This window comes from Colobus angolensis, unplaced genomic scaffold (genome assembly GCF_000951035.1).
Source record: "Colobus angolensis palliatus isolate OR3802 unplaced genomic scaffold, Cang.pa_1.0 Scaffold427, whole genome shotgun sequence".
NCBI lineage: Eukaryota > Metazoa > Chordata > Mammalia > Primates > Cercopithecidae > Colobus > Colobus angolensis.
In genome coordinates this window covers 480,586-504,694 of record NW_012117677.1, presented here as the reverse complement: position 1 = coordinate 504,694, position 24,109 = coordinate 480,586, and the positions used below count along the sequence as shown (strand labels likewise).

The window sequence follows — 24,109 nt, the reverse complement described above, 5'->3', positions numbered from 1 at the left end:
TTCTCACCTTATTCTAGTCTGCTCAGATATCACCTTCTCAGTGGCACCCTTTTTACAATTCCAGCCAGCCTTCCCACCCAGCCTTCCCAGCTCCAGTGTTTTTTTTTAGTAACACTTTCCCCTTTCTATACCAGACATTGTGGGGAATATGTATTGTTTGCTGTTTGTCTCACCCGTTAGCATGTGATGTATACAAGGCAAGGGGCTTGTCAGTTTTGGTCACTGGTGTTTCCCAAGTGCCAAGAGCAAGGGAGAGCCAGGACTGGGCCCAGGTCTCCCTGGCTCCAAGGCCACCCTCTGGCTGCTGTGAAAGACCACTTTGAACTACGCAAGGGTAGATCTCTCCGACATCACATCTCGTTTATCCTCCCTGCCCCGTCTTTTGCCATCGTCCTCAGTGACTTCAGTATCTCTGTGAGCCTACTTGCTAGAATAGAAATTTTAAACTGTACAGAAAGAGCATGGTGTTATGTTCAAGAGATGGAGTCTGGGCTGGGTGTGGTGGCTCACAACTGTAATCCCAGCACTTTGGGAGGCCAAGGCTGGAGGATCGTTTGAGTCCAGGAGTTCGAGGCCAGCCTGGGCAACATAGTCAGACCTCGTCTCTCCAAAAAAATTTTAAAAATTAGGTGGATGTGGTGGCATGTGCCTTTTGTCCCAGCTACTCGGGAGGCTGAGTTGGGAGGATCACTTGAGCCCAGGAGGTCAAAGCTACAATGAGCTATGATAGCATAAATATACTCCAGCCTGGGCAACAGAGTGAGACCCTGTCTTGGCGGGGGGAAGGAGTCTGGAGCCACTCACATAGCAGGTAAGCATAGGCACCTCACTTCACCTCCCTGTGCCTCAGTTTCCTCATCTATCAAAAGGAGATAATCATGCTACCTTACCTCGAAGGGTTTCTGTGAGGGCTAAGTAAGTTAATATATGTAACCACTTACCATGGAAACAGTGAGTACCATGTCAGTATCATTGTAAGACTATATATCTGAACCTCAAGGACACTATGTAAATGAAATAAGCCAGTCATGAAGGATCAATACTGCCTGATTCCACTGATACGAAGTATCTAAGATAGTTGACTCCTAGAAGCAGAGCATAGAATAGTTGAGTGCCAGGGGCCGGAGGAAGGAAGAAGTGGGGTTGCTGTGTGGGTGTGGAGTTTCAGTTGTGCAAGCTGAGTGAATTCTAGAGATCTGCTTTACAACAGTGTGCTTATGGTTAACCATACTGTACTGTACACTCACAAATGTGTTAAGAGGGTAGATCTCATGTTATGTGGGGCTCTTTAAACCACAACTTGTTTTTTAAAAAGGATGTAATATATTAGTCACTAACCCTTTGTTTTACTGAATTTTCTCAAGGTTCAGGGACTTAACCCAAGTGCTCGCAGCTTGCTAATGAAAGAGGGGACAAGAATGAAACCTCTGACTTCCAGGGCTCTTTGCCCTGCGCCAAGTCAGGCATCAGTCCTGTCTGTGAAAATCCAGATTATCAAAGGACCATAGTATAAAAGGGCTCTGCAATATGGGGAGGTGCATCCACCCTTCCTTGGGAGAAACGCCTCACTTGTTGACTTCATAAAACTCTTCTATGCCCCATAGGTTGGGTAATGAGAAATAAATAATCCAGACAGTGGTGTTTTTGATAGGTGGCTAGAGCTTCCCAAACAGGGGGAGTAAACAAAAGAACCATCTTAATTTCAAGCTTCATTAGAACTACCAAAGACTGAAAGTCATTTTTCAAAGTGGTGGGTGGTGCAAGGGCTCTATCCCCACCTGGAAGGGGCACTTGATCTGTAAAAGCAGCAAAAATAATTGTGTCTTTTATGTCACTTGGGTAGAAGCTCCTGTCCCGATTAATTCTTATCTCCTCCTCCCTTTATATATATGCTTGGGCTAAGTGACATCCTAGCAGTTTCTTGTTTTGTTTTCTCTTTTCTTAACAAGGAATTCTCTCTGCTTAGGCATTTTAGGTGCTGATTTTTCTCATGTCCCAGAGATGCTTCTAATTAGTTGATGCTTCCTTCCCATAATAGTTCACCACAAAGAGTGGGTTTGGACTGGAGGAGGGAGCAATTTTGTCATCTTGTCAAAGTGCCGCTGATCAGGTTGGCTTTCCTGAGTGCTCATTCATTTTTCCACCTCTCTGGAAATGGAAGCAGCAAGCAGCAAGCTCCTTGCTGAGTGGAGCTGGAAGTTGCTGGGTTTTGCTGTCTCCCCAGTGCTCCCCAGTACCCTTTGATGAAATGCTGCCTCGGAGCCTTTGCAGTAGAGCTTACTAGAGAAATTATCTTTTCCTTTCGCATCAGTGGAAAAACACTTGGCTGGGGACAATATGGCAAAAGCATGCCACTGTCACCTTGTCCCTAAGTAACCTGGCACCCACCAGGGCTGCCTGCAGGTCCTTGTGTGTCCCAGGGAGAAGGTATATAAAGGCGTCTTCCTTTTGCCGCTCTCTAGGAGCACAGTGACCCTCCAGGCCAAGGACAGTGCTGTATTCTTGGGTGGTTCTGACATTGCAGAAAGAGTCTATGGACACTAGAGATCCAATAATTATCCTCCAGTGCTTCCGAGCTAGAAGGAGATGCTGGCTCGGGCCGTCTTTAAGGACTTGGATCAGTTAGCTTTTGCTGTGCAACAAACCACCCCAAAACTTGATGGGCTTCAGACAGTAAACGTTACTTACTATGATCCTGTGGGTCTTCTGGGTGTTTCTTCTGGTGTGGATAGCACAGCCCGGGCTGGATGGGCAGAGAGGCCCTCCCTCGCCTGTCTGGTGGTTGGGAGGCTGCTTGATCTGGAGAGGTCTGGGCAGGAACAGCTCATTCGTGCTCCATGTGGGTCCGTCCATGCTACTGTAGCCCAGCCCGGGCTTTCCACATGAGGGTTCCAAGGAGAACAAGAGAGGGCATACAAACCCAGTGCAGAAGTATTTTATAAGCATCTGTCACATTTGCTGATGGTCTGTTGGCCAAAGTACGTCATATGACTGAGCCCAGAATCAATGTGAGAAGAGGGCAGCCAAGGGTGTGAAGATAGGAAGGTGTAAACAACTGGGGGACCATCCCTGCAACAGTCTACCCAGGAGTGCCGCATGAGAAGGCATGTCCTGTTCTCACCCTGCATGGGTTTGTGTCAGTGTGGGGCGGCTCTTTCAAGGAAGAAATGAAAGGCTCTTTTGAGGTAGGGAAGCACAGTGGAGTTTGACACACAGTGTTCAAATTCTGCACAGCGTTGACCAGCAGTGTGACATCGGGCAGGTGACTTGACTTCTCTAAAGCCTGGGTTCTTCACCTCTAAGCTGGGTCTGGTCAAGTCTCCCTCGTGAGGTTCTTCAGGACACTAACTGATGTTTGTGGAGCAGGGTGTGTGGCATGTGGTCAGCTCCCAATGTAGCTGGCATTGTGGCGGGGCAGCAGAAAGGCAGCTATGCTGGGAAGTTGGACAGTGCTAACTCCTGGGACAACAGGTGGTCATCCGTGCACAGGAAGCTTGGCTGGACCCCTGGATGGCAGTGTGCCCTGGCCCAGGAGGCCAGGTGAAGATGGCAAAAGGGAAAAGGAGGCTCTGCTGACTTCTTGCAGACTAAAGCCCCGTTCACATATTTGTTGTTTAAAATTGAAACAAGTCACCCTTTCTTAGTTGTACATCCCCCAGAGCAACTGCCAGTTGACTTCCACACCCTATTTTTTCCCCAGAGCTTTCACTCCTGGTCAGAGGCGTCGGACACTGCAGTGCTTCCCACGTGGCTTCTCTGTGCCTTTGACTCTGTTGCTGGGTCCTCCTGGACACTTCCTCCTGACTCACCTCTTACCTCTGCGAGCGTTCCTCTCAGCTTCCTTCACTGGCCCCTTCCCTCCTCTCATCTTCTTGTTATTTATTGGTGTTCCCCAAATTCTAGCCTTAACCCTGTTGTCAGACAACACTGTTTCACAGGGAGACTCTGCACAACCCCAGCTCGGCCCCCGCCTGCTCATGATGTCCCCACTCTGTCTCCCTGGCCCCAGCTTGCCTCTTGGACTGCAGATCAGTTTCTCACACTCAGTAGGCTGCAAAACAAAGCTCTCTTCCCCATATGTCCTCAGTCTGCTCGGGCTGCTATAAGAAAGTACCATAGCCTGGGTGGCTTAAACAACAGAGATTTCTTTCTCACAGTTTTGGAGGCTGACACCCACCATCAGGGTGCCCGCGTGGCGAGTGGATGGGTGCTCTCTGGGCAGAGAGAGCCCTGGGTCTCTTCCTCTCCTTACAAGGGCACTAATCCCATCATGGAGCTCCACTTTCAGGTCCCCATGTAAGCCTCATCATTCCCCAGAAGTCCCATCTCCTAATACCACCTCACTGGGGACTAGGGCCTCAGCACGTGAGTCCAGGGGGATGCAGTTCTGTCTCTAGCACCATGTAACTTGCATTCCCATCTGTCTTCCCCTGTTCCCAGTAAGCCAAGCCAGAAAGCTCTAAGTCATTTCCCACAGTGGTCAGTTCCAAATAAATGTCTCTCGGGTCCTGCGTCCTCTCTGTCCCTGCATCCCTAGACCCTGCAGCAGCCCTCTCACCTCCAGGCATGTTCCAGCAAGCTCAGCATTGCTTCCAAAACAAGCACGCAATCACTGCTCTCTGCATTCTCTCTCTCATACTCATGAGCACCTGGTAAAACCCTGCCTCGCACCTCTCTGGCCTTATCTCCTGCCCTTCCCCCCAGCATCCTCATTCCCTGCTACACTCACCCACCTGTGGCACCCTCACCAGGCCAGCACATCTCACTGCACTGCATTTGCTCTTGCTATTCCCATGACCTGGGCTACTCCTCCCCCTGTGACTGCCTGGAAGCTTATGCTCATCTGTCAGGAACCTACTCTGGGGTCATCCTGGTGAAGCTCTCCCTGCCCTCTGCCACAGCATGAGCCACACACACGCCCTGTTTATCACTTGCCAAGTGTACTGTGGGCTTGTGAGTCTCGGCCTGTCTCCTTTCATGATCTGTGAGCTCCTTGAGGCCATAAATCATCACATTCATTTCTCTGTACCCCAGTGTCTGGCATATAGTCAATGACAATAAATAAGTGTTGGATAAATGAGTGAGTAGATGAGGGCAGTGGGTGAGACCAACAACCTCTTGTTTCCCACACTGAGTCACCCCAGGTTCCCCATTGGCACAGGTGCCACTAGCTGCCAGCCCCCTGAACTTCCTGCATATCCAACTTACCAAGTCCTGGAGCAGCTGGCGTTCTCCTTACCACCCTACAGCACTAAGGCCCCTGGCAAGCTCTCACCCGCCCCCAGGAAGGCCTCTTATAGAGAAAGCCCTTGGCACCTTAGCCAGAGCTCATGGCTCCCTCCTCTAGCACGCTTTGCCCTTTCTGCCTGTTTAATCATGTCACTTTATGCCATCCCATTCTCTTAACTGTCTGACTCAAGTTAGCCCTTTATTACATCAGCTCACTCTACTGTCCGGCTCGTTCATTGTGTTAAGTGTGTAGGTTGTTGTCCTAGCTGATCCTCATTGTAGACAGGAGCTTCTGTTCTTTATTGGTTCTTGGACATTTGGTAAATGCTACACCACGGGTATTTATTCATAACTGACCTCAGAGTTCTTGTTACTTCCCTGCCTGCCTGTCTCCCTTTCTCCCAGCTGCCCTCCTCTTTAAAAAGGCACAGTGTCCTAAGAGTTAAGATTCAGCAGACTTGAGTTCAGGTTTTGGCTCCAGCATTCCCATACTGTGAGAGTGGGAGCCAATAGCTTAACCTCTTTGAGCTTCTATTTCCTTATCTATAAAATGGAGATAATGTCACCCCTGCAGGGCTGCTGTGAGGATTAAATGAAACAATCAATGAACAGCACTTAGCACAGTACCTAACATGGAGTAATACTCAATAAATGCCGGCTGCTGTGATTGATGTTTTTTCAATAATATTATTTTATCAATAAACCTTTCCCTTAAGGATCTGTCATAGACTAGCCCCAGGCCAGCACCTAACACATAGAATAATGTTTGTAGAAATGTCAGGCGAGCATGCAAATTTATTTCTAGGGCTACCCTGAAATGCTTCCCCTTCCTTGTTAGTTGGAATGAGAGGCTAGTTTTCCCTAAGATGTTTCCATTCATCTCCAACAAGAGCTTCCTTCTTATGAACACAGCCCATGTTCTGAACCTTCTCTTGGGGCAGGGTGGGTTATGCTGGCTCTTCACCCATACACGCACATGTCTGGACAGCCAGGCTCAGGAGTCCCTTCTTAATCTGGCCTTTTTGGAAGCAAGACAGCTAGACCCTTCCCTTCTATTCATATCAGATTTTAGGGTTTGCTTTCTTGGTTTGATTTGGTCTCAGCATGGCTGTCACTTGTCTTGAAGGGCTCTTCTGGGAAGACACTCTGAGGGACCTGACAGGGCATCCAGGAAGACTCTGCTCCAAGGCCAGGAAAGGAAGCTGGGCCCCCACTTCTAGCCTCTGGCGCTTGGCCAGGCGGAGGGATGCCCATTTCTCTCCCTCTGGCCAAGGCTGGTAGAAGTCCTCCCCACTGAGAGTCAGGGAGGGGACAGGGACACAAACCCTATTGAACACAGCTCTTGGTCCCTTACCTGTGGAGGGTTCCTTCCTGGACCACTTAGCCGTTTCAGAGAGGGGACAGTATTATAGTCCCATCTCTGATCACTGGAGAGGCAAATCAAGCACATAATTCTCACCCCTGAACTTTCCCTATTCCAGTTCATAACTGGGTGGAAATAGATAAAATCATAGACTGTTCCTAAGGAAAGTTACCCTTGGGGAAGGCTAGGCCAGTGCCGGGTTGAACAGCTACATCAAAGTTACCTGGAAAGCTTTGTTCCAAAATGCAGATTCTTGCAATGGATGCATATCCAGAATTTCCAGTTCAGTCAGGCTGGCTGGAATGCAGTCATCTGTCCCCTAAGAGCTCCTGAAAGATTCCAATGCACAGTTAGGTATGGACCCATTGACCTGTCCCGTTGCCTTACCTCTTTTTTTTTTTTTTTTTTTTTGAGACGGAGTCTCGCTCTGTCTCCCAGTCTGGAATGCAGTGGCGCCATCTCAGCTCATTGCAAACTCCGCCTCCCAGGTTCAAGCAATCCTGCCTCAGCCTCCCATGTAGCTAGGACTACAGGTGCCAGCCACCACGTGTGGCTAATTTTTGTATTTTTAGTAGGGATGGGGTTTCACCATGTTGGTCAGGCTGGTCTTGAACTCCCGACCTCAGGTGATCTGCCGACCTCAGCCTCCCAAAGTGCTGGGATTACAGGCGTGAGCCACCGCACCTGGCTCCCACTGCCTTATCTCACCAGTAAAGATATAGGGTGTTCTAGGGCCCCAGAGAGGTCTCATGCCTTGAAAAGTTAGTGATAAAAGCCCAGAGCACCGAGGATACTGCTCAAGTCCTGCCACCTTCTCACAATAGCCAGGGCTGGAGCCGTCCCTCCACTGGATAGGACCCTGGACATCGGGGTGGGGCCAGCAGAGGAGCACTGACTCATGGGGTCCCAGTAGGCCACGTTCCCAGGGGAGCTAAGAAAGAGCTAGGGCAGAGAAGAAGGGCCCTTGGCCATTTCTTTCAGAACCCTGTGGTGTGGATGCATGGATGCCGTCTGCCTTGGCCCACTGCCCTTCCTGGCCTCCCATGGCAATGTAGGGGCCACTCTACAACCCACCACTGCTGGGCAGGTGCAGAGTGAAGCCTGTGTGTTGCATTGAGTCCTGTTAAGAGTCTAAGTTGAAGTTGGCTGGCTGATGGATTTGACACAGGGGTAGAAAGTAGACGTGGGACAAAGTCTGAGTTTACCAATACAGACAACTCCAAGTCCTGAATAGATTGAAGGGGTTTTGTTTTCTCATGTGGGCATTTGAACCTTCTAGAAAGATGGGACCATCCAGAGATACCTAGCCTTGACCCCAGCAGTTTACACTATGAAGCCACTGGAATCACAGACACAAACCCCATAGAGACAGGTCATGCCTCTGAATCAGAAACTTCATTTAAACCAGGAAAAACAAAACTGTGTGAGCCCTGGGCAGCCCAGGAAGGGGAAAGCCCCATGCTGGAGCCAGGCTGCTGTGCTGGGTGCTGGAGGGAGCCTTCTGCCGCCAGGAATTAAGGGCCTGGAGCTGCAGTTCCTCTGGACTGTGTGGCCGGGCTGGTGGTGTTACAGAAAGGTGGGATCTTTGTTTTTTCTGGTAAGCGAGAGGCAGTTTGATGGCACTATGAAAAAGCTTCCTCAGGCATGCAGACCTTAAGTAAATAAAAGCACAAAAATAGGTTTTTCAAACCGTGTCCTTTTAGAGCATAGTAGGATTTACTGGGAAATTGGATTGAATTTTCCCTGACTCACCTGACTGCTGAGTGGAGGAATTTAAAGGAAAGGTCTTTGTTTCCCCAGTGGTATCTGCTGAAACAGGGCCAACTGCAGGGCTTACGGCTCCTTATGGGTGACCTTTTAAAAGGCAGCTGGGGGTGTCTGAACAGCAGGCTGGGGAGTGGGGGCTGACGCTTACCTAGACCACCTTACCTCGGAACCCAGAGATGAGAGATTGATTGTCGAACCTCTGCCCCATCCACATATTATAGATCGGCTTCCTGAGGTATAGAGGCCACTGGGCAGCCCTCGGGAGAACAGAGTTGCTTTTCTAGTGCTGATGAAGGATTGGCCCTGAAGCGTCCATGCCTTAACTCGTTCCACTTGGGTATCAAGACTGCAGTTTGCTAGATGGTTGGCCCAAAGCTGAGGTTTAGGGCATGACCACAGAGCACAAGGGAAGTTTTCTCTTGAGCCAGGCTGTGCAGATTAAAATACTAGAACATCATTAGCATCTTAGGAAGGTTTTCAGACACCAGACTTTAAGTGACCCCAAACCTTCCCAGACCTAAATTTAATGCCGTGGGCCACATTCCATAGAGTTTGGGTTCCTGCACAGAACTTTATTATGGATGAGAACCAGTGGTGTGCCAATACAGTGGCTCTCTGAAGAAATGTAAAAGCCTTGATTTGTAGTGTTTGCCAATGTTCAAGGTGTAACTACTCCCACTGTGCCAATTTCAAACTACCAATGTGAAGTCTCTAAATATGAACCTGGGAAAAGATGTGCACAATTGGCTGTCATGAGCAGTTCCATTCGGCTCCAGCACACCGTTGAGCTCATGGCCCTCCAACACATATATCCAAAGAGATCACAAGTACAGGTGATTCAGAGGAGCAAACTGAACCATGTGCCAGGTGTACCCTCAGTACCCCTGCATGCACAGAACACTCTTTCCCCTTAGCTAACAGAATCTTTTAACTAGCAAGATGTTCCATATTACCAGATTAATACTGGGATATATCAGTGGGTGTCTCTACTTTAGTAGTGATCATGATAGGACAATGATTGGCTAAGTTTAGGAGCTATCAGATCCCTTGAGGAGCTTGCTTAAAAGGCATCCTGCTCGACTCCACACCCCAGAGAATCTGATTTCCTAGATCTGAGATGGGATCTAGTCATCTGTATTTGGCAAGAAAGTTGCAGGTCATATTCACACTTTGAGAAGCCCTCATCTACTGTTTGCTCACCCTGTGGCTTAGATGCCTGGAAGTTCAAAGTCTGGTGACTTTTAACAGTGATTTTATTCTTCATACTAACTGTTTTGCTCCAGAGAAACTTCATACTAACTGTTTTGCTCTGTGTTTTTTTAAGTTCCACTATGCAAAATCTGATTCTAAACAATAATATGTATTGACAGCATCCCAAATATCAGACATCAGACATGTGTTATCCCATGTTATTCTGACAACTACCCTATTATTACCACCCCATTTTGCAGATGAGGAAACTGAGGCCCAGAGAAATTTCCCAAGGAGGTGGTGCTAGAATTCAGGTTCAGGCCATCTGACTCCAGAACCTGCATTCTAAGCATAACACTGGGCTGCCTCTATAAAATAGTGTTCCTTTGAGGGTCTTGGGCTTTTTACTGAGGTAATTCAGGCTAAAATTCAGTTAAATTTCTTGAGCATTTAATTGAGTACCTATAAGATGCTATCACTGGCATAAGTTATTTCATTTAATCCTAGCAGCAACCTTGCAGGGGAGGTAAGACACTGCTTTCTGGAAGAGGAAAGGGAGATCCAGAGATGTTCTGTGCTTGCCCTGTGTTGCACAGCCAGCTGGAGGCAGAGCAGGAATTTGTTGCTCATTCCACTACCCCACAGCTGCCCAGCTGAGTTTCCTGTGTGGTTCCTTAGTCTAAGGCAGCTTTGATTCATTGGTGCTTTTTTAAGCATTTGAGCACGTTTCTGGCAGTCTTCACTTTTGACTGATAAATGTCTGCGTCTGTATATAAAACAGTGTACGAATGGGAAAGACAGCCGTATCCACCACTATCTTTAAACACCAGACAGAGTGGGCTAAGTGCAGCACTAAGATGCAGAGGAGCACGCAAATACAGAGAAAATGTTTGTTGTCTCTTCAGGAATTGAAGAAGGCTCCCTGAAGGAGGTTACACCAAGCTGGACCTTGAAGGATACATAGGATTTTGGCGAGTATGGAGGGAGGAGTCGGGAATGGGCAGCAGTGAGAGAGGATTTGGTGGAAACTGAAGCTGGGAACCCAGGGACTGGGACCCAATCACAGGGCTTCATGAATCTTGCCAACAGTGTCCCTTTTTTCTTTGGCCCATAACTAGTTTCATGCTTGCCTTGTGATTAAGGACACTGTGATTTTTCTCCTTTAGCTGATCAATCTTATTTTCCATTACCTTAAAACAACTTTTTGTAGCTCTTCTATGGGGGAGTTTTAATTCCTGGGCCCTTGTGCTTTAAGCCCCAGCACCTTCAAAGTGGTCTTCCAGGCACAGGCTGCTGGCTTGAGGGGCCCGGATGTGCTGAGATGCCCCAGTGCTTCTTTCTGTTCCCTTAGACCGAAGGTGTATTTCTGTCCCTCGGCAGCATTGGTGCAGTCGATAGCCAGTCCAGCTGGAGTGGTTCTGGCTCCCTTTATAAGCACCTATTCCTGGGAGAATGCTGATACCTATCAGCAGCTTTGTGTAGTCTGGCTGTCCTGGTGGCTGGAGTGCTTTGAACACCGATTCCCAGGGACATTACACAGTTCCTTTCCACTGTTTTCTGGCTCTCCCAAGTGGACACTGACCTCGATGGAGCCAAATGGCACATTTACCTATGAGCTCTGGCAGCATCGTTTGGACGATTATTGTAATCTTGAGGGACTTGTGGGGCTCCAATAGCCTTGACTAAAGGCCTTCCATAGGGGGAAAAAAGTCACAATTGCTTTGCCAGTTAGAGATCAATCACAGCCAGAGCCAACTTCTGCTTTCCTCTTGGAGACACTAACAAGTGCCACAGGATCAGAGGTCTCTCGCCCTAGACCCTCTGAAAAGGAGCCCAGCATGGCCAGTAGGACCCATTAGACTATCAGCCGTGGGATTGCCTGTCATTACTGGACTCTAGTCTCAGGGATTCCGAGCAGTGTGTCTCTTCTTCATCCCTGAATTTTCAAGCAGAACACTGATATAATCCCCCACCACTGAGCAGGGGTTGGTGTGTGCAACATGATGGGGGAATTTTCTGGAGTGGGCATTTTCTTGTGGTCTCCATCACATGTTGGATGACATTTGTAGTAATAGCTTGATAGCTGAGGCCTGCTGTGATGCAGTCCCACTGGCAAAGGCCTCTCCTTGAGCCTTTACAAATGTCACGTTCCTGCACGTGCAAAGCACTGCAGGAGGGCTTCTTTATGGACTCTGCTTCCAGTGTAGTCCTGCAACATGTCATCCAGGAAATCTCTCAGAATGCTGTGTTGGGACAGGTGGTGCATCTCTGTCTGTGGTAGATGAATGCTGCTGCCTGGTGCCTCCTGAGGCCATTCAGTCCATTTCTAAATTAAAATCTCTAAACAGTAAAAGAAGACCTAGTGAGAACTGCTTTTCTCATCATTGTTCTAGTCTTAGCAGAGCTATGAGAGCCCTCAGTACAGGGTTTTGGCTCCCACAGACAACTGATCATCCATCTCATTTCTTTGCCTGGGATTCCTGTCTTTTTTCATCCAAATAAAAGAAAAGCCTCTCATCATGTGAATCTCAAGAAGCAATATGGCGGACATCAAGTTCTTCAGTATACCTCAGGGTAGCTATTTTTTTATTCCAAAGTCTACTTAAGTGTCAGAGAGAAGGCTGAATTCAGTTGCCTAAAGGAGATTTTCAAGTAAGACTTCTACTTAGCTCCTACTAAGAATGGAACTATGACAGGGTGGGGAAGATGAAGATATGCATGAGCCTAAGACAGGCAGAGGCCAAGGTGAGCGCTTTGCACAGTTATTCTCTTGGCTACCAAGGTCATCACTGTCTAGTCAATCAGTGAGATCTCTGCCAGTTTGGGCTCAGATTGCCAACATGTGCCCTCAGTTAGCCCCCTGCATGCTGGCCCAGTGTCAGACAGTGCAGAGCTGGGACAGGAAGGGGAGGGAGAAGTCCAAATCTTCCAGGCCCGGAATCACACACAGTCTCGATGTCAGTGGCAGCTGGAAGTCAGGAAGTAGAAAATGGGACCAGAGAGAGCATCCAAAAAACACCCAAGCCCATCCCAAACACTGGTTCTGAAGAGGGGCCTTGTTGAGTGCAGAGTAGTTGTGTTTGCCATGGGGTGGGGGGAAGGAGCAGCTTTCATGCACTTGGCATGGTGGGCACAGGAATAGACCACTTTCCACTGACGGCTCACCTGGAGCATGCCTTAGATTCCCTTAGTACTTATCTTCCAAGCAGCTCAAAGAGTGAATAAATAGAGACAATGATTGACCTCGTAATCTTAGATAGCAGCGTGGATATTAGGGCAATTTATTATCATTTACTACTTCCTCTTTCGAGAGAAGAGAAAATGAATGAGTGTGGAAAATAAATCAACTTCTTGGGAACCTCAGCCTAGTTAACATATTACCATTGATTAAGCAGCTACCACATGCCAGACTGTTTGGCTATTGAGATAGGAAGGGCGATAAGTCACAATTCCTGTCTTCCAGAAGATTCCCATCTGGTGAGAATCAGAGACATAAACCAGCCACTCTACGACAGCCTTAGGAAAGCTGCTGGGCTTTGCTGAGTGAGGGCACACCAGGAGGGGAGAGAGAGGCTTCCCTGAGGAGGGGCCAGGTGAGTGGGAGAGATGCGAAGAAGGCCATGAATAATAACATGTTCTATTTTTTTATATCCCTCTATGTGCCAGCCCCTTCACAAATAAATCATCTAATTCCAAGTGTGGAAACACAAGCTTTGAGAAGATTATAAGCCAAATGCCAAATTTGACCTTGGGCTTCCAAACTCCAGGGCCCAGCAAGCAGGCACTGCATTTTTAAGGCCCATCTCTCATGGTATTTGTTCTCAACTCTGGGAGAGACCTAAGGCCTAAGGAAGCATCCTGGGGACCCAGTGTAGCCCCTTCACCTCCATACATCTTGAATGCTGGTCTTTAAAGTTTCTTCTCCTGAGGAAGTGGGACTGAGACTGTCTTGTGTGGTCGTGTTTTGTTGGGTGGTTAGGGTTGGGGTCCAGAGGGGACATCCTGTTCATGCAGCCTAATGGGGAGCTTCCACCTGCCCCTTGTGTTTCTCAGCACCAACCTGCTACCAGGCCCAGCCCTGGGCTCCAGCCAGGGAGGGGATGCCTTCCAGCCTACCCATGGCAAGAAGAGGCCAGGAGCCATTTTAGCCACTGGTTTGCAAGAGAAGAAAAGCTTCGCTGCTGCTGCCTGCACACACCCGCCTGCTCACTCCCCTTGATGCTGGAGAGCTCACCGCTGCTGCTTGCTTTTCTAGTTTTCTTCCTTCATTTTCCTTTTGCAGATTTCACTGATTTTGAATCTCTCACAGTTGAGCCCTGGGTTTCCAGAGATCTGAGAAACAAAGTGATCATATTTTCCTAGAGGGGAGCTCAACATTCTGCTGGGGAAGTGGGAGATGTCGAGTCTGAGGTCATTTTTTCAAACCCCAACTTGTTTTGTTCTATGAATTTAAGGAGATTTTTGAGTTGGGGAACAAATAAAATCATTCTGTCAGAGCAAAGGAGAAACATTTTTGTATATTGCCTTAAGCTTTCCATGCACCGTTAAGCAATTAAAATGCAACTGAAACTGATAGCAAAAAGAAAAATTAATAAATACAGTATAATAAGTGCATAAAGATTATTAGGGGAAAGGAAGACTCTTAGGACCAGCCATTCTGTGTCCAGATTTGCATCTGCTTGGAGTGAATCACATATCCTTGAACCACAGTTGCTCTTCTTCTCAGTAATTTGGCCTGAGTTCATGTAAGTGGAAGCCCACAGATCAAAACCACTGTCAGCCACCAGCACAGCTTTTTGATAGTTTTCCAGGGAAGTTCAGTAGCACCTGGTCCTCTGGCCATTGTCACAGGTTTATCACATCCATAGGTCCTACCAAGATCTGTGGGTCCAGTTACCTCCCAGTGAGCAGAGACTTTTTTTTTTTTTTTTTTTTTGAGATGGAGTCTTGCTCTGTTGCCAGGCTGGAGTGCAGTGGCGTGATCTCTGTTCACTGCAACCTCTACCTCAGGGTTCAAGCAGTTCTCCTGACTCAGCCTCCCAAGTAGCTGGGACTACAGGCACGCACCACCACACCCAGCTAATGTTTGTATTTTTAGTAGAGACGGGGTTTCACCATGTTGGCCAAGATGGTCTCGATCTCTTGACCTCGTGATCTGCCCACCTTGGCTTCCCAAAGTGCTGGGATCATAGGCGTGAGCCACCACGCCCAACTGAGACTTACTTTTAGGCAGAGCTCACATCTACCTTCCTGGAAAGAGCTTGGAATGTTTAAATTAACATAAATACAACCCCAATTTTTTTTCATTACAATACCTTTTAGAGTAAGTTTAAATGAAAAGCATAATGTTTAAATTATATAAAATTATGTTAACAGCTATAGCATTATAGAGTATGCCATCTTGACATTTTTGTAATTCCTATAGCAACTGAGGTAGTTTCACAACCCTGAAATCTAAGGCCATTTTCAGGAGCTTTGTTATTTTTTCCAAGAAAGAAGAATTTAAGATTGTCTGTTTTGCCGTCTTCTTTTTTCCCACCACGAGATTCTCTATGGCGAGCGTAGATATCACTGATTGCCAATAGGCTGTCTGACTGCCTTCAAAGCAGTGTCTGCTTCTTGCAGCTTCTCTGTACATCTGGTGCTTCACCTGAAATTCCTGCTTGCAAAAGGGAGGAATCAAGCCTTATTTAGTCTCTCTTAAGGTTTTCATCATTTGAGCTCTCACCAGTTGTTGCTTCATAATGTCAAAGTCTCGAGCCTTGGAAGGTATCCAGGGGCAAATTCAAAGGCACGCAGCATCTAGCTTGATCCTGAATCCACAAAACCAGCTGTCTTCCCATCTTAGAAACAAGTCCTATATAAATAGAGAATTGGAGATGTCACCCTGCCTTTTCCTTAACTGTAACCATTTTCAAAAGTGAATATTGGATATAAACTAAAGTTTATAAACACATGACTTTGCTTGTCAAAAGTGTTCTCTCTAGAAGGCTGTTTATCTGGAATAAAACGCTGCTCCCATGCTGCCAGTTTCTTTTTCAGTGTTGACTTCAGAAGCACTTTACCAACTACACTGGGAAGTCAGTTAGTACTTTACTTTTGTAGGAACCATTCTATTGTCCCAAACTTTGTGTCTTCTTACGTCACAACTGAGTTTTGTTCCATCCCTCCCTGCTCTGCCACCTGGGGGTATGGGAGGCAGATTTCAGGGGAGGAAGGCTGTGAGAGTGGACAGAGGCCTGGGAGAACCTCACTGCTATTGGGAAGCAGGCAGAGTGCCAGACCAAGCTGATAACGTGAATGTGATGGACTCTGCCGTGAATGGGAATTGTACCAGAAGTTCAGGAAGGGAAGTGGAGGACTGCTTGCTCAAAACAGAGGCACTTAGAAAAGTGTGATAAATTTATAAGCAGCACTGGTTTAATGCTACAAGCCTGATCTGTGAGTAATCTCCTGAATAACCTTTAATGAGTAAGCATTAAGTCGATCGACATTGGAAAGAACTCCAGTAATCTAATTCCCCATCCCCCACCCCACCCATGACAATTTATAGCCTCTGTGTGCTCATTTGACACAGGAAGTGATCAACTTGTTTACCTGGCTCTGTTGGGCATAAGTTCTTAGGTCAATAATTGATGCTGTAACCGTAATTTTAAATTAATATAATGATTTCCATTTCAGTTCATAAAACCTGTCTGCATCCCAGTATGGTAGATGATAAATATAATTTTCTCCATTTTATAGCTGGAGAAATCGAGCCAGGAAACAGTGATGCTAGAAGGGGACACTAGTCAGTGAAGTGCTGGTAAACGTTTTAACAACCAGCTCTCTGAGGGAAGAAGTCCTGGTTTGTAGTGGATGCCGATTTCCATCATGTAAATACTCCCACCTTGGCTGATTCAAGCTGTCAACATGGCATCACTGAATGCAGAGTGGGGAAGAATTGCACATAGTGAGCTCTTGTGAGCTGGTACTAGCTGGCTGCAGCATAATGGCACCAATGATTCAGTTTCTGGCTTCAGGCTCTTGGATGACCACTGAGGACCAGCTCAGACCACTTTAAATCCCAACTTAACTCTCAGACTCTGCTCAGCCTCAAACTACATTGCCCTGAAGATTGTTTTTCAAACTTTGAGTTGTAACCCATTAAACAGTCGTGAAATTAATTTAGGGATCTGAATGAGCATTTTTTAAATGAAATAGAATAGAGTAAAACAAAAAGAAATGAATAGAACAGAACAGAAAATATCAGCGTGTACACCACATGTTTCAATGAGAGATGATGGATGGATGGATGGATGGATGGGTGGATGGATAGGTGGATGGATGGGTGGGGTGGGTGGATTGATGGGTAGATGGGTGGATGAGTGGGGTGGGTGGGTGGATGGAAAGATGAATAGACGGATGGATGAATACATGTCTATAGTGGGTTGGGGTCAAAAACTAAAAATATTGACCCAGAAGCAAATGTACCTCTGTTTTCTCATCCAAAAAATGGAGTTAGTGGAGTTGCCTCCTCCCTGCCTGTGATCAGGCCAGGGGATGACCAGATCACTCTGTGATAATGCTGTCATGGTGCTAGCACTCTAATCTACAGTTGATCCATTTGTGGTGACAAAACAGGGCAAAGCAGACAGGTCTGGCTTTGTCTCTTTGGGAGATGGTTGTACGTTGTGTTTGGACAAAGTTCCATCTTCACGGGGCACATGTTTTCTTGGCATTTGGCCACAGCCTAGAGAAGCCTCCCAGTGGCTCTCAGCCTTCCTCTGTCCACATGTGTACACATGTACACATACACACACATGAAGTTCTGCAGTCAGAGGGATCAGCCTTCCTAGGTCTACTGTGAAATGTCATGGGGGAGAGTCCTTTGGAGCAAGGACTCTCCGTTGGAGGGAACTAGTGAATTTTTGAAAATAAGAGAGGTAATGATGAAAGCTTTCTCCACACTCTCTCCTGAGTCCCTCCTGGAAAAAGGTACAAGGCCAAGCAGTGTTTAGGAGCCATCACAGCAAGCCCATGAAACAGAGACTGTTAGCCATTTTCAGAGATGAGGACACTCACCCTAGGAAAGGTTCAGCAATGAGCCCTGTGCTCCCAACCTCACCTCTGACCCCAGGCCAGTGCCCAGGCCAACAGCCCCTTCAGAGGACAGCCTGTTAGTCATCCAGGAAATCCTTCCAAACTGGTTTTCTCATCTGTGAAATGGGATATTGTTCTACGTAAGCAGCATGTTCCTGAGAAAAGAGAAATGGCTTTAGAGTCAGAATATCCGGGAATCTCATGCTACTTTTTACAAATCACTGCCGTGAGATTGCAAGCAAATACTTTACTATAGTTGCCTTGCCTGGAAAGTGGAGATGTTGACAGTTTCGCAGGTTCATTGTGAAGATTAACTAAGATAACATTATCACATCACAAATCTGGAGAGGTATGTATATTAACATGTCAACAGTGGTTATCACTAGGTGGTGGCATTACAGGTGGTTTCACTCTTCACTTTTTTACCTGTTTTTAATTCAGTGGTGCACTAGTAAATATTTAACAAAAGAAAAACAAAAAACCTGATGTGTAGTGTTTGCCCATGTCCTTGGTGTAAATACTTCCACCATGGCTGATTTCAAGCTACCGCCATGACGACACTAAACGTGAAACTGGGAAGCGACATGTGTGATTGGCTCTCACAAGCTGGCACCAGTCCACTTCAGCTCACCACTGTTTTTAACTGTGCACTGAATGTTTTGCTTGGGGGTAAATTAGAGAGAGCGAGAAGGAAAGATAATTAATTAGTAGAGTACCTAGCATTATGCCTGGCATTAGTTCTCCTCTCTCCCTGCCCTCCCTTCCTGCTTTGTCCCTCAGCCCACATTGCTCTAATGGAACAGCACACTGCCTGTGAACACCTAGCCATGTGAAGTGGTGGTCTTCCTGGGAGCCAGCTGCCTGTCTTTGCTTCCCATCAGCAGGACCCTCAGGACCTGGGCAGCCTGTAGAGGATATCCTAAGGTTGACTCACTGAGGAATAATCAAGCAGACTCCCAGGTCCTCTCACTTTCCACAGGAGACATGCTCAGAGCAGACACTACAAGGTTGACGCTGCCCTCCAGGGAAACTAGGAAAAGTCTCAATGAGTAAAAGGCCTGGAGGGGAACACACCCCCAGGTGGCCACAGTCTCTAAGGAGCCGAACCTTTACCTTCCACTCACTGACATAACGGATGTGTGTGAGTGTGGGGGTGGGGGAGATGGGATGGGCTCAGCAGGTCTCTGGAGGAATACAGAAGAATGGGGCATCAGTGGCAGCCTGACAGGCCCTGACAGGTCACCCAGCATGTGGCCTGTCATTCTGGCACAAGAGTAGATGTTCAAGAAATTTTTGTTAATGCTTGGTTTGGTTTGTTGTTGTTGTTGTTTTAATTTTTAATGATCACCTTATATTCCTTCATAGCCTGACCTGCTGCATAAAGGATATCAGGCAGCCAAATAAACGCTTATTGAATAAATAAATAAGTTGTAGCCCTCACCAGCTCCTGGTTTTGCCTGTTCCTGGATATAAACTGTGACTTTAAGTCAAAATGAGATGCAGAGTATTAATAAAGTTTTCTGGTAATGGTATTTTTCTTTAATGTCTTCTGGCTTTTCTGTATTTTTTCAAATGTATCTTCGGAGAACTTGGATCCCTTTTGTTTTATTTAAAAAAAAAAAAAAGAATATATGTTACAAAAATAACCTGTAAATTAAAAGCAAAACAGGAGTTGTGTCAACAGTTAAGGCCCAAGAAGGGTCATCTCCACGGCTCTAAGGCTCTGCACTGAGGGTCCCGCCTGCCCACAGGGTGTTGGCTGGGCCCAGCATCGGGCTCTTGTCTCAGCCTCTCTTCCCACAGGCCTCCCGCCTACGAGGCCCTGATTAATAACGCTCCCCTCCAGGAACTCCCAGAAGACAGTGCATGCCAATCTTAGAAGTGGCAGTGGCGAGAGATGAGGGGGATGACAGGCCACGCCCTTTAAAATACAGTTGGGCCTGTGTCCAGGCCACCCTCCATGAGGCAAGCAGCCACCTGGGGCACCTGAAACCTGAGGAGGCCACTACGGTGTGAGTCACCTGCCTCCAGACAGGCCAGTCTACTCTTTCAGTCACAGGCTTCCTTCAGGGCAAGTGGGGGCCTCACTGCTTGCCTATGATAAACCTGCCAGTTCCGTTTCCCTTGAAGCAGCAGGGCTGCTCTGGGAAGGCAGCATAGAGCCTAGGGGCCTCCCTTAGGTATTTGTTGGGTTTGAACCTTCCCCTCCTCTGGCCTAGGATCACAGTTGAGGGAACCATCCTGTTTGAGGGGTTTTGTTAAAGACACAAGCTGAATCTAGCAGATGAGGGCTTGTGGGGATTCTCAACCTGAGGAGGTTTAATTCCTCCATCACCCCTGCCACTGTTCATGGCTGCCCTCTCAAAGCCAGTCAGCTAAGAGGAGGCAGGGCGGAGGTGCCCACCAGAGCCCTGTCTCCACCCGGTGGTGCACAAGATGTAACCACGGGTTCCCTATAACTGGACTGTTTTTGTTTTTGTTTTTGTTTTTTGGTTAGATAGATAGATAGATAGATAGATAGATAGATAGATAGATAGATAGATGGATAATTTTTTTCTTTTTCTTTTTGAGACAGGGTCTCACTCTGTTTCCCAGGCTGGAGTGCAGTGGTGTGATCATGGCTCACTGCAGCCTTGATCTCTTGGACTCAAGCAGCTCTCCTACCTTAGCCCCCTGAGTAGCTGGAACTACAGGCACAAGCCACCTCACCCGGCTGATTTTTGTACATTTTTCGTAGAGATGGGGTCTCACTTTGTTTCCCAGACTGGTCTTGATCGTCCTGCCTCCCAAAGTGCTGGGATTACAGGTGTAAGCCACCACACCCAGCTGAGATACAATTCACATGCCCTACGGTTCACCATTTAAAGTGTACAGTTCAGTGGGTTTTAGTCTGTTCTCAGAGTTGTGTGACCGTCATCACTATCGATCTTAGAACATTTTCATTGACCCAAAAAGAAACTCTATACCTGTTAGCAGTCACCCTCGAATTCCTCCAGGCCCCCCAACCCAAGGCAAGCACTTACCTCCTTTTTGTCTCTATAGATTCGCCTATTCTGGACATTTCATGTAAATGGGGTCATTCAATATGTGACCTTTTGTGTCTGCCTCTTTTCCTTTAGCCTAATATTTTCTAGGTTTATCCACATTGTAGCCCGGATCAGTACTTATTGCTTTCACTGGATGGATAATGTTCTGTGGTATTTTGTTTATCCACTTGTCAATTGGTGGGTGTTTGGGTTGTATCCACTTTTTGGCTATTCTGGGTAATGCTGCTGTGAACATCCATGTACATATGTGTTCATTGGCTCGGAGGTATTGCCACGTAACTGATCTTTTGACAGTATGCACCTGATCGCGTCACTTCTTTGCTTAAAAAGCCCCAGTACTTCCCATTGTTCTTAAAGTCAGAGTCAAAATCCTCACCTGGGCATGGAAGGTTCATGGCTTCTGGGCCTGGCCAGCCTTACCCTGCTGTTTCCCCTGTTCTGTTCCAGCCAAGAGGCTCCAAGGCTCCCACCATGCACAGAACCTCCTTCCTTGGCTTCATCTTCAAACTTTCCGCCTTCCCCCTGCCTGGCCCTTTGCTTCCCTAACCTCTACTCATCCTGGAGTCTCAGATGACCTGCGCCCTCCTCAGGGAAGCATTCTCCACTGCCTCACATTAGGTTAGGGCCACCTGCCGCACACTCCCAGGGGACCCCGTGCATCGCCTCCGTAGCCCGTAACACAGCTGCAGGCAATGACTCGTGTGGTGGTCTGCCTGATGCTTCTCTCTTCTGCTACCTTAAGCTCCAGGAGAGCAGAGAACTCATTCTTGTTCCCCAGTTTTCCCCAGCACCTAGCACATTGCCTGGCACATTCAGGTGCTCGGTAAATATTTATTGAATGAATAATGGGTAATGATGGCAACAAATGAGCCACTTGTTCAGCGGACTCCTTCAGCCTTAGCATGTCCCTCAGGTGATGGAGAAACCCAGGCACTGCCGAGGCCAAATGACTTCTCCTTCTGTCCCCAGCCATACACCCTCTCACTTCCCTGAAGGACCACTGCTTACGCAGGAATGGGTTTGGAGGAGTTCCTCCCAGCCTGAGATATATAGAGCCTCAGTGAATCCCAGCTAACATGTGGGTTCTCTCAGGACAGGGTGATTCCCATAGCATGTGACTCAGAGCAGCCCCTCAGCACCACAGACTGAATCAGGAGCAGCCGCAGTCCATGTCCAGGGGAGAAATGAGGAGGGATTCTCTGACGCAATTGCTTCTCTGAGAGGCGGGGAGCTGCCTTATGACAAACCGAGTTCCCTTAGTAAAGATTATTGCCTTTCTGTGTGTTGTGTTTGAAAAACTGTCCTTGAAGAAATTCCAAGAGGAAACTGTACACCTTCTGAGACTTAATTGCTTTTTCAAAAAACACTGTTTTCATTTCCCCCACAGATATGCACTTATTTGGCCATTACCCAGCACATGACGACTTCTATCTCGTAGTGTGCAGTGCCTGTAACCAGGTCGTCAAGCCACAGGTTTTCCAGTCGCACTGCGGTAAGTGGACACCTGCACTGTCACATCTGCAGCTGCTACCCTGGGGACAGTCGCCTTCCCCTGGGCTCCCCGACAGGGTCTGGCCATGTCTTGTCTTAGCCTGAGGCTGTGGCTAGAGTCTTCCTGGGCTGCTGCCTCTGTTCGCAGGCTGTTTTAGGAGCTGTAGTCCTTCTGCTGAAATGCTCAGTCCTGTCAGAACAAATGAGAGAAAACCTGCAACTTGTCTTGGTCGATGGGGCTAGACTGAAACCATCTGCCCAGCCTGGCAGTGGCCTCTGCAGGTGACCAGGGGGAAGGGAGAGCTGCTTAAGGAGTTGCTCCTGCAGCCAGACATTTTCTCCCCCTCAAAGAGGGCCAGGAGAGAGTCTCCCCAGACTTAACACAAAGGAGGGCTGGGGCCAAGTGCAGCCCAGTGTGTGGACCATTGGGGTGCTGCCCCAAGGAAATGGTGCATCAGTAAAACTTTACATTCCAATTCACCTTTCCCAAGAATCCCCCTTGTTAAAAAAAAAAAAAAAAAAAAAAATCCCAGGTGAAGTTGGGAACTGCTTTCTGTCTCTATCTTGACATCCTTGATGTAATAAATTCCTTCGGTTGGTCATCAGCAAACCATGTAGCTGCCATGGACAGATAAAGTCCACGTGGCTGCTCCCTTCGGGGATGAATAAACAGCCATTTGGCCTTAGACTACAAGTCACTTAACCTCTCTGGGTGGAAGTTTCCTTATCTGTAGCAGGGAATGGGGTCTGACAATCTCCAAAGCTATAATATGCTGTGAGTCCAGCACAGCATCTCCCAATCTTTTTATTTAAGCTGTATTCCCTCTTGATGAGCATAAAATCTGAATGCGCTCCTTACCATTAAGGTTTCAAAGTACATTCTATTGTGCCTAAAAAAAGTCAAAGCACGTATAATATTGAATATGCTTTTGCAGATTACACACATTTCCCCTGTCTCGCACCCTGAATTTCTGACTTTTCCCCACCTCTTCAGTTATTATTATTCTATAATAAAATAAAAGGAAGTTGAGCTTATCCAAGCTCTTTAACATTCTCTCTAGATACTAATTATCAACTGCAAACACGTGTATATGTAGGTATATGATATATACATATCTACATATATATAATCTGTATCTGTGTATATATTGTAGGCATATTTTGTGTTTATAATCTGTAGAATTGAGGCTTAAGGAGCACCTCTGGGAGTGAGTCCAGGACTTTCAAACCAGCACAAGGAAAGGGCCCTAGAAAGTGCTATACGAGGAGCTTTGGTCAGAGGCCAAGTCTTCTGCCCCTCCCTGCAGCCAGCACTGTGTCCTTGGGCTACTTGCTTGATGTCTCAGGGCTTTGGTTTCCTTATCCCTACCATGGGAAGATGACTTCTGTGGGTGTGTCCAGCTCTCACGTGTTCATTCTGGCAGACTGAGCAGGAAAGGAGCAAGTTGTGTGCCTGGCACAAGTCGACCTTCTTGCTCAGTGCTCTGTACCAAATGACCCTCTCCACTGCCTGGAAGAGAGAAAGGGTTAAACCTCTCCAAAGAGAAACTGTCAGAGCCTGGTGGCGGTGCCACCAGCTGAGATGACAGGTGGAGAATCCAAAGAAGAGCCATGGCAAGAAGGTCTCACCCAGCCAGTGGTTCAGTGACCAGGCCTAGAACCTCCGTGAACAGTGCTTCTGTGTGTCTTGTGAGAATGCAGAGGCTACATCATCCTGAATATGATTTTCATTCACTCAATTCACAAGGATGTGCAGCTGTTATAGGCATGGAACAGGGGCTTGCATTCTATTGTAAGCCTTCAAAACCTTCACTGGGGCTGGGTGCAGTGGCTTACGCTTATAATCCCAGCACTTTGGGAGGCCAAGGCAGGAGGATCACTTGAGGCCAAGAGTTTGAGACCAGCTTGGGAAGCATAGTGAGATCCCATCTCTAAAAAA

The 24,109-nt window shown here is 47.4% G+C and overlaps 1 protein-coding gene across 3 annotated transcripts in view; it reads left to right on the top strand.

The window, feature by feature from the left end:
- Positions 1-24,109, top strand: part of ATXN7L1 (ataxin 7-like 1) — a 277,297-nt gene that overhangs the window by 65,744 nt on the left and 187,444 nt on the right. For all 3 annotated transcript variants that reach the window (XM_011956865.1, XM_011956864.1, XM_011956867.1), the window contains exon 3: positions 22,067-22,171. In XM_011956865.1, coding sequence (XP_011812255.1) covers positions 22,067-22,171 — 105 coding nt within the window. The remainder of the gene's footprint in view (positions 1-22,066; positions 22,172-24,109) is intronic.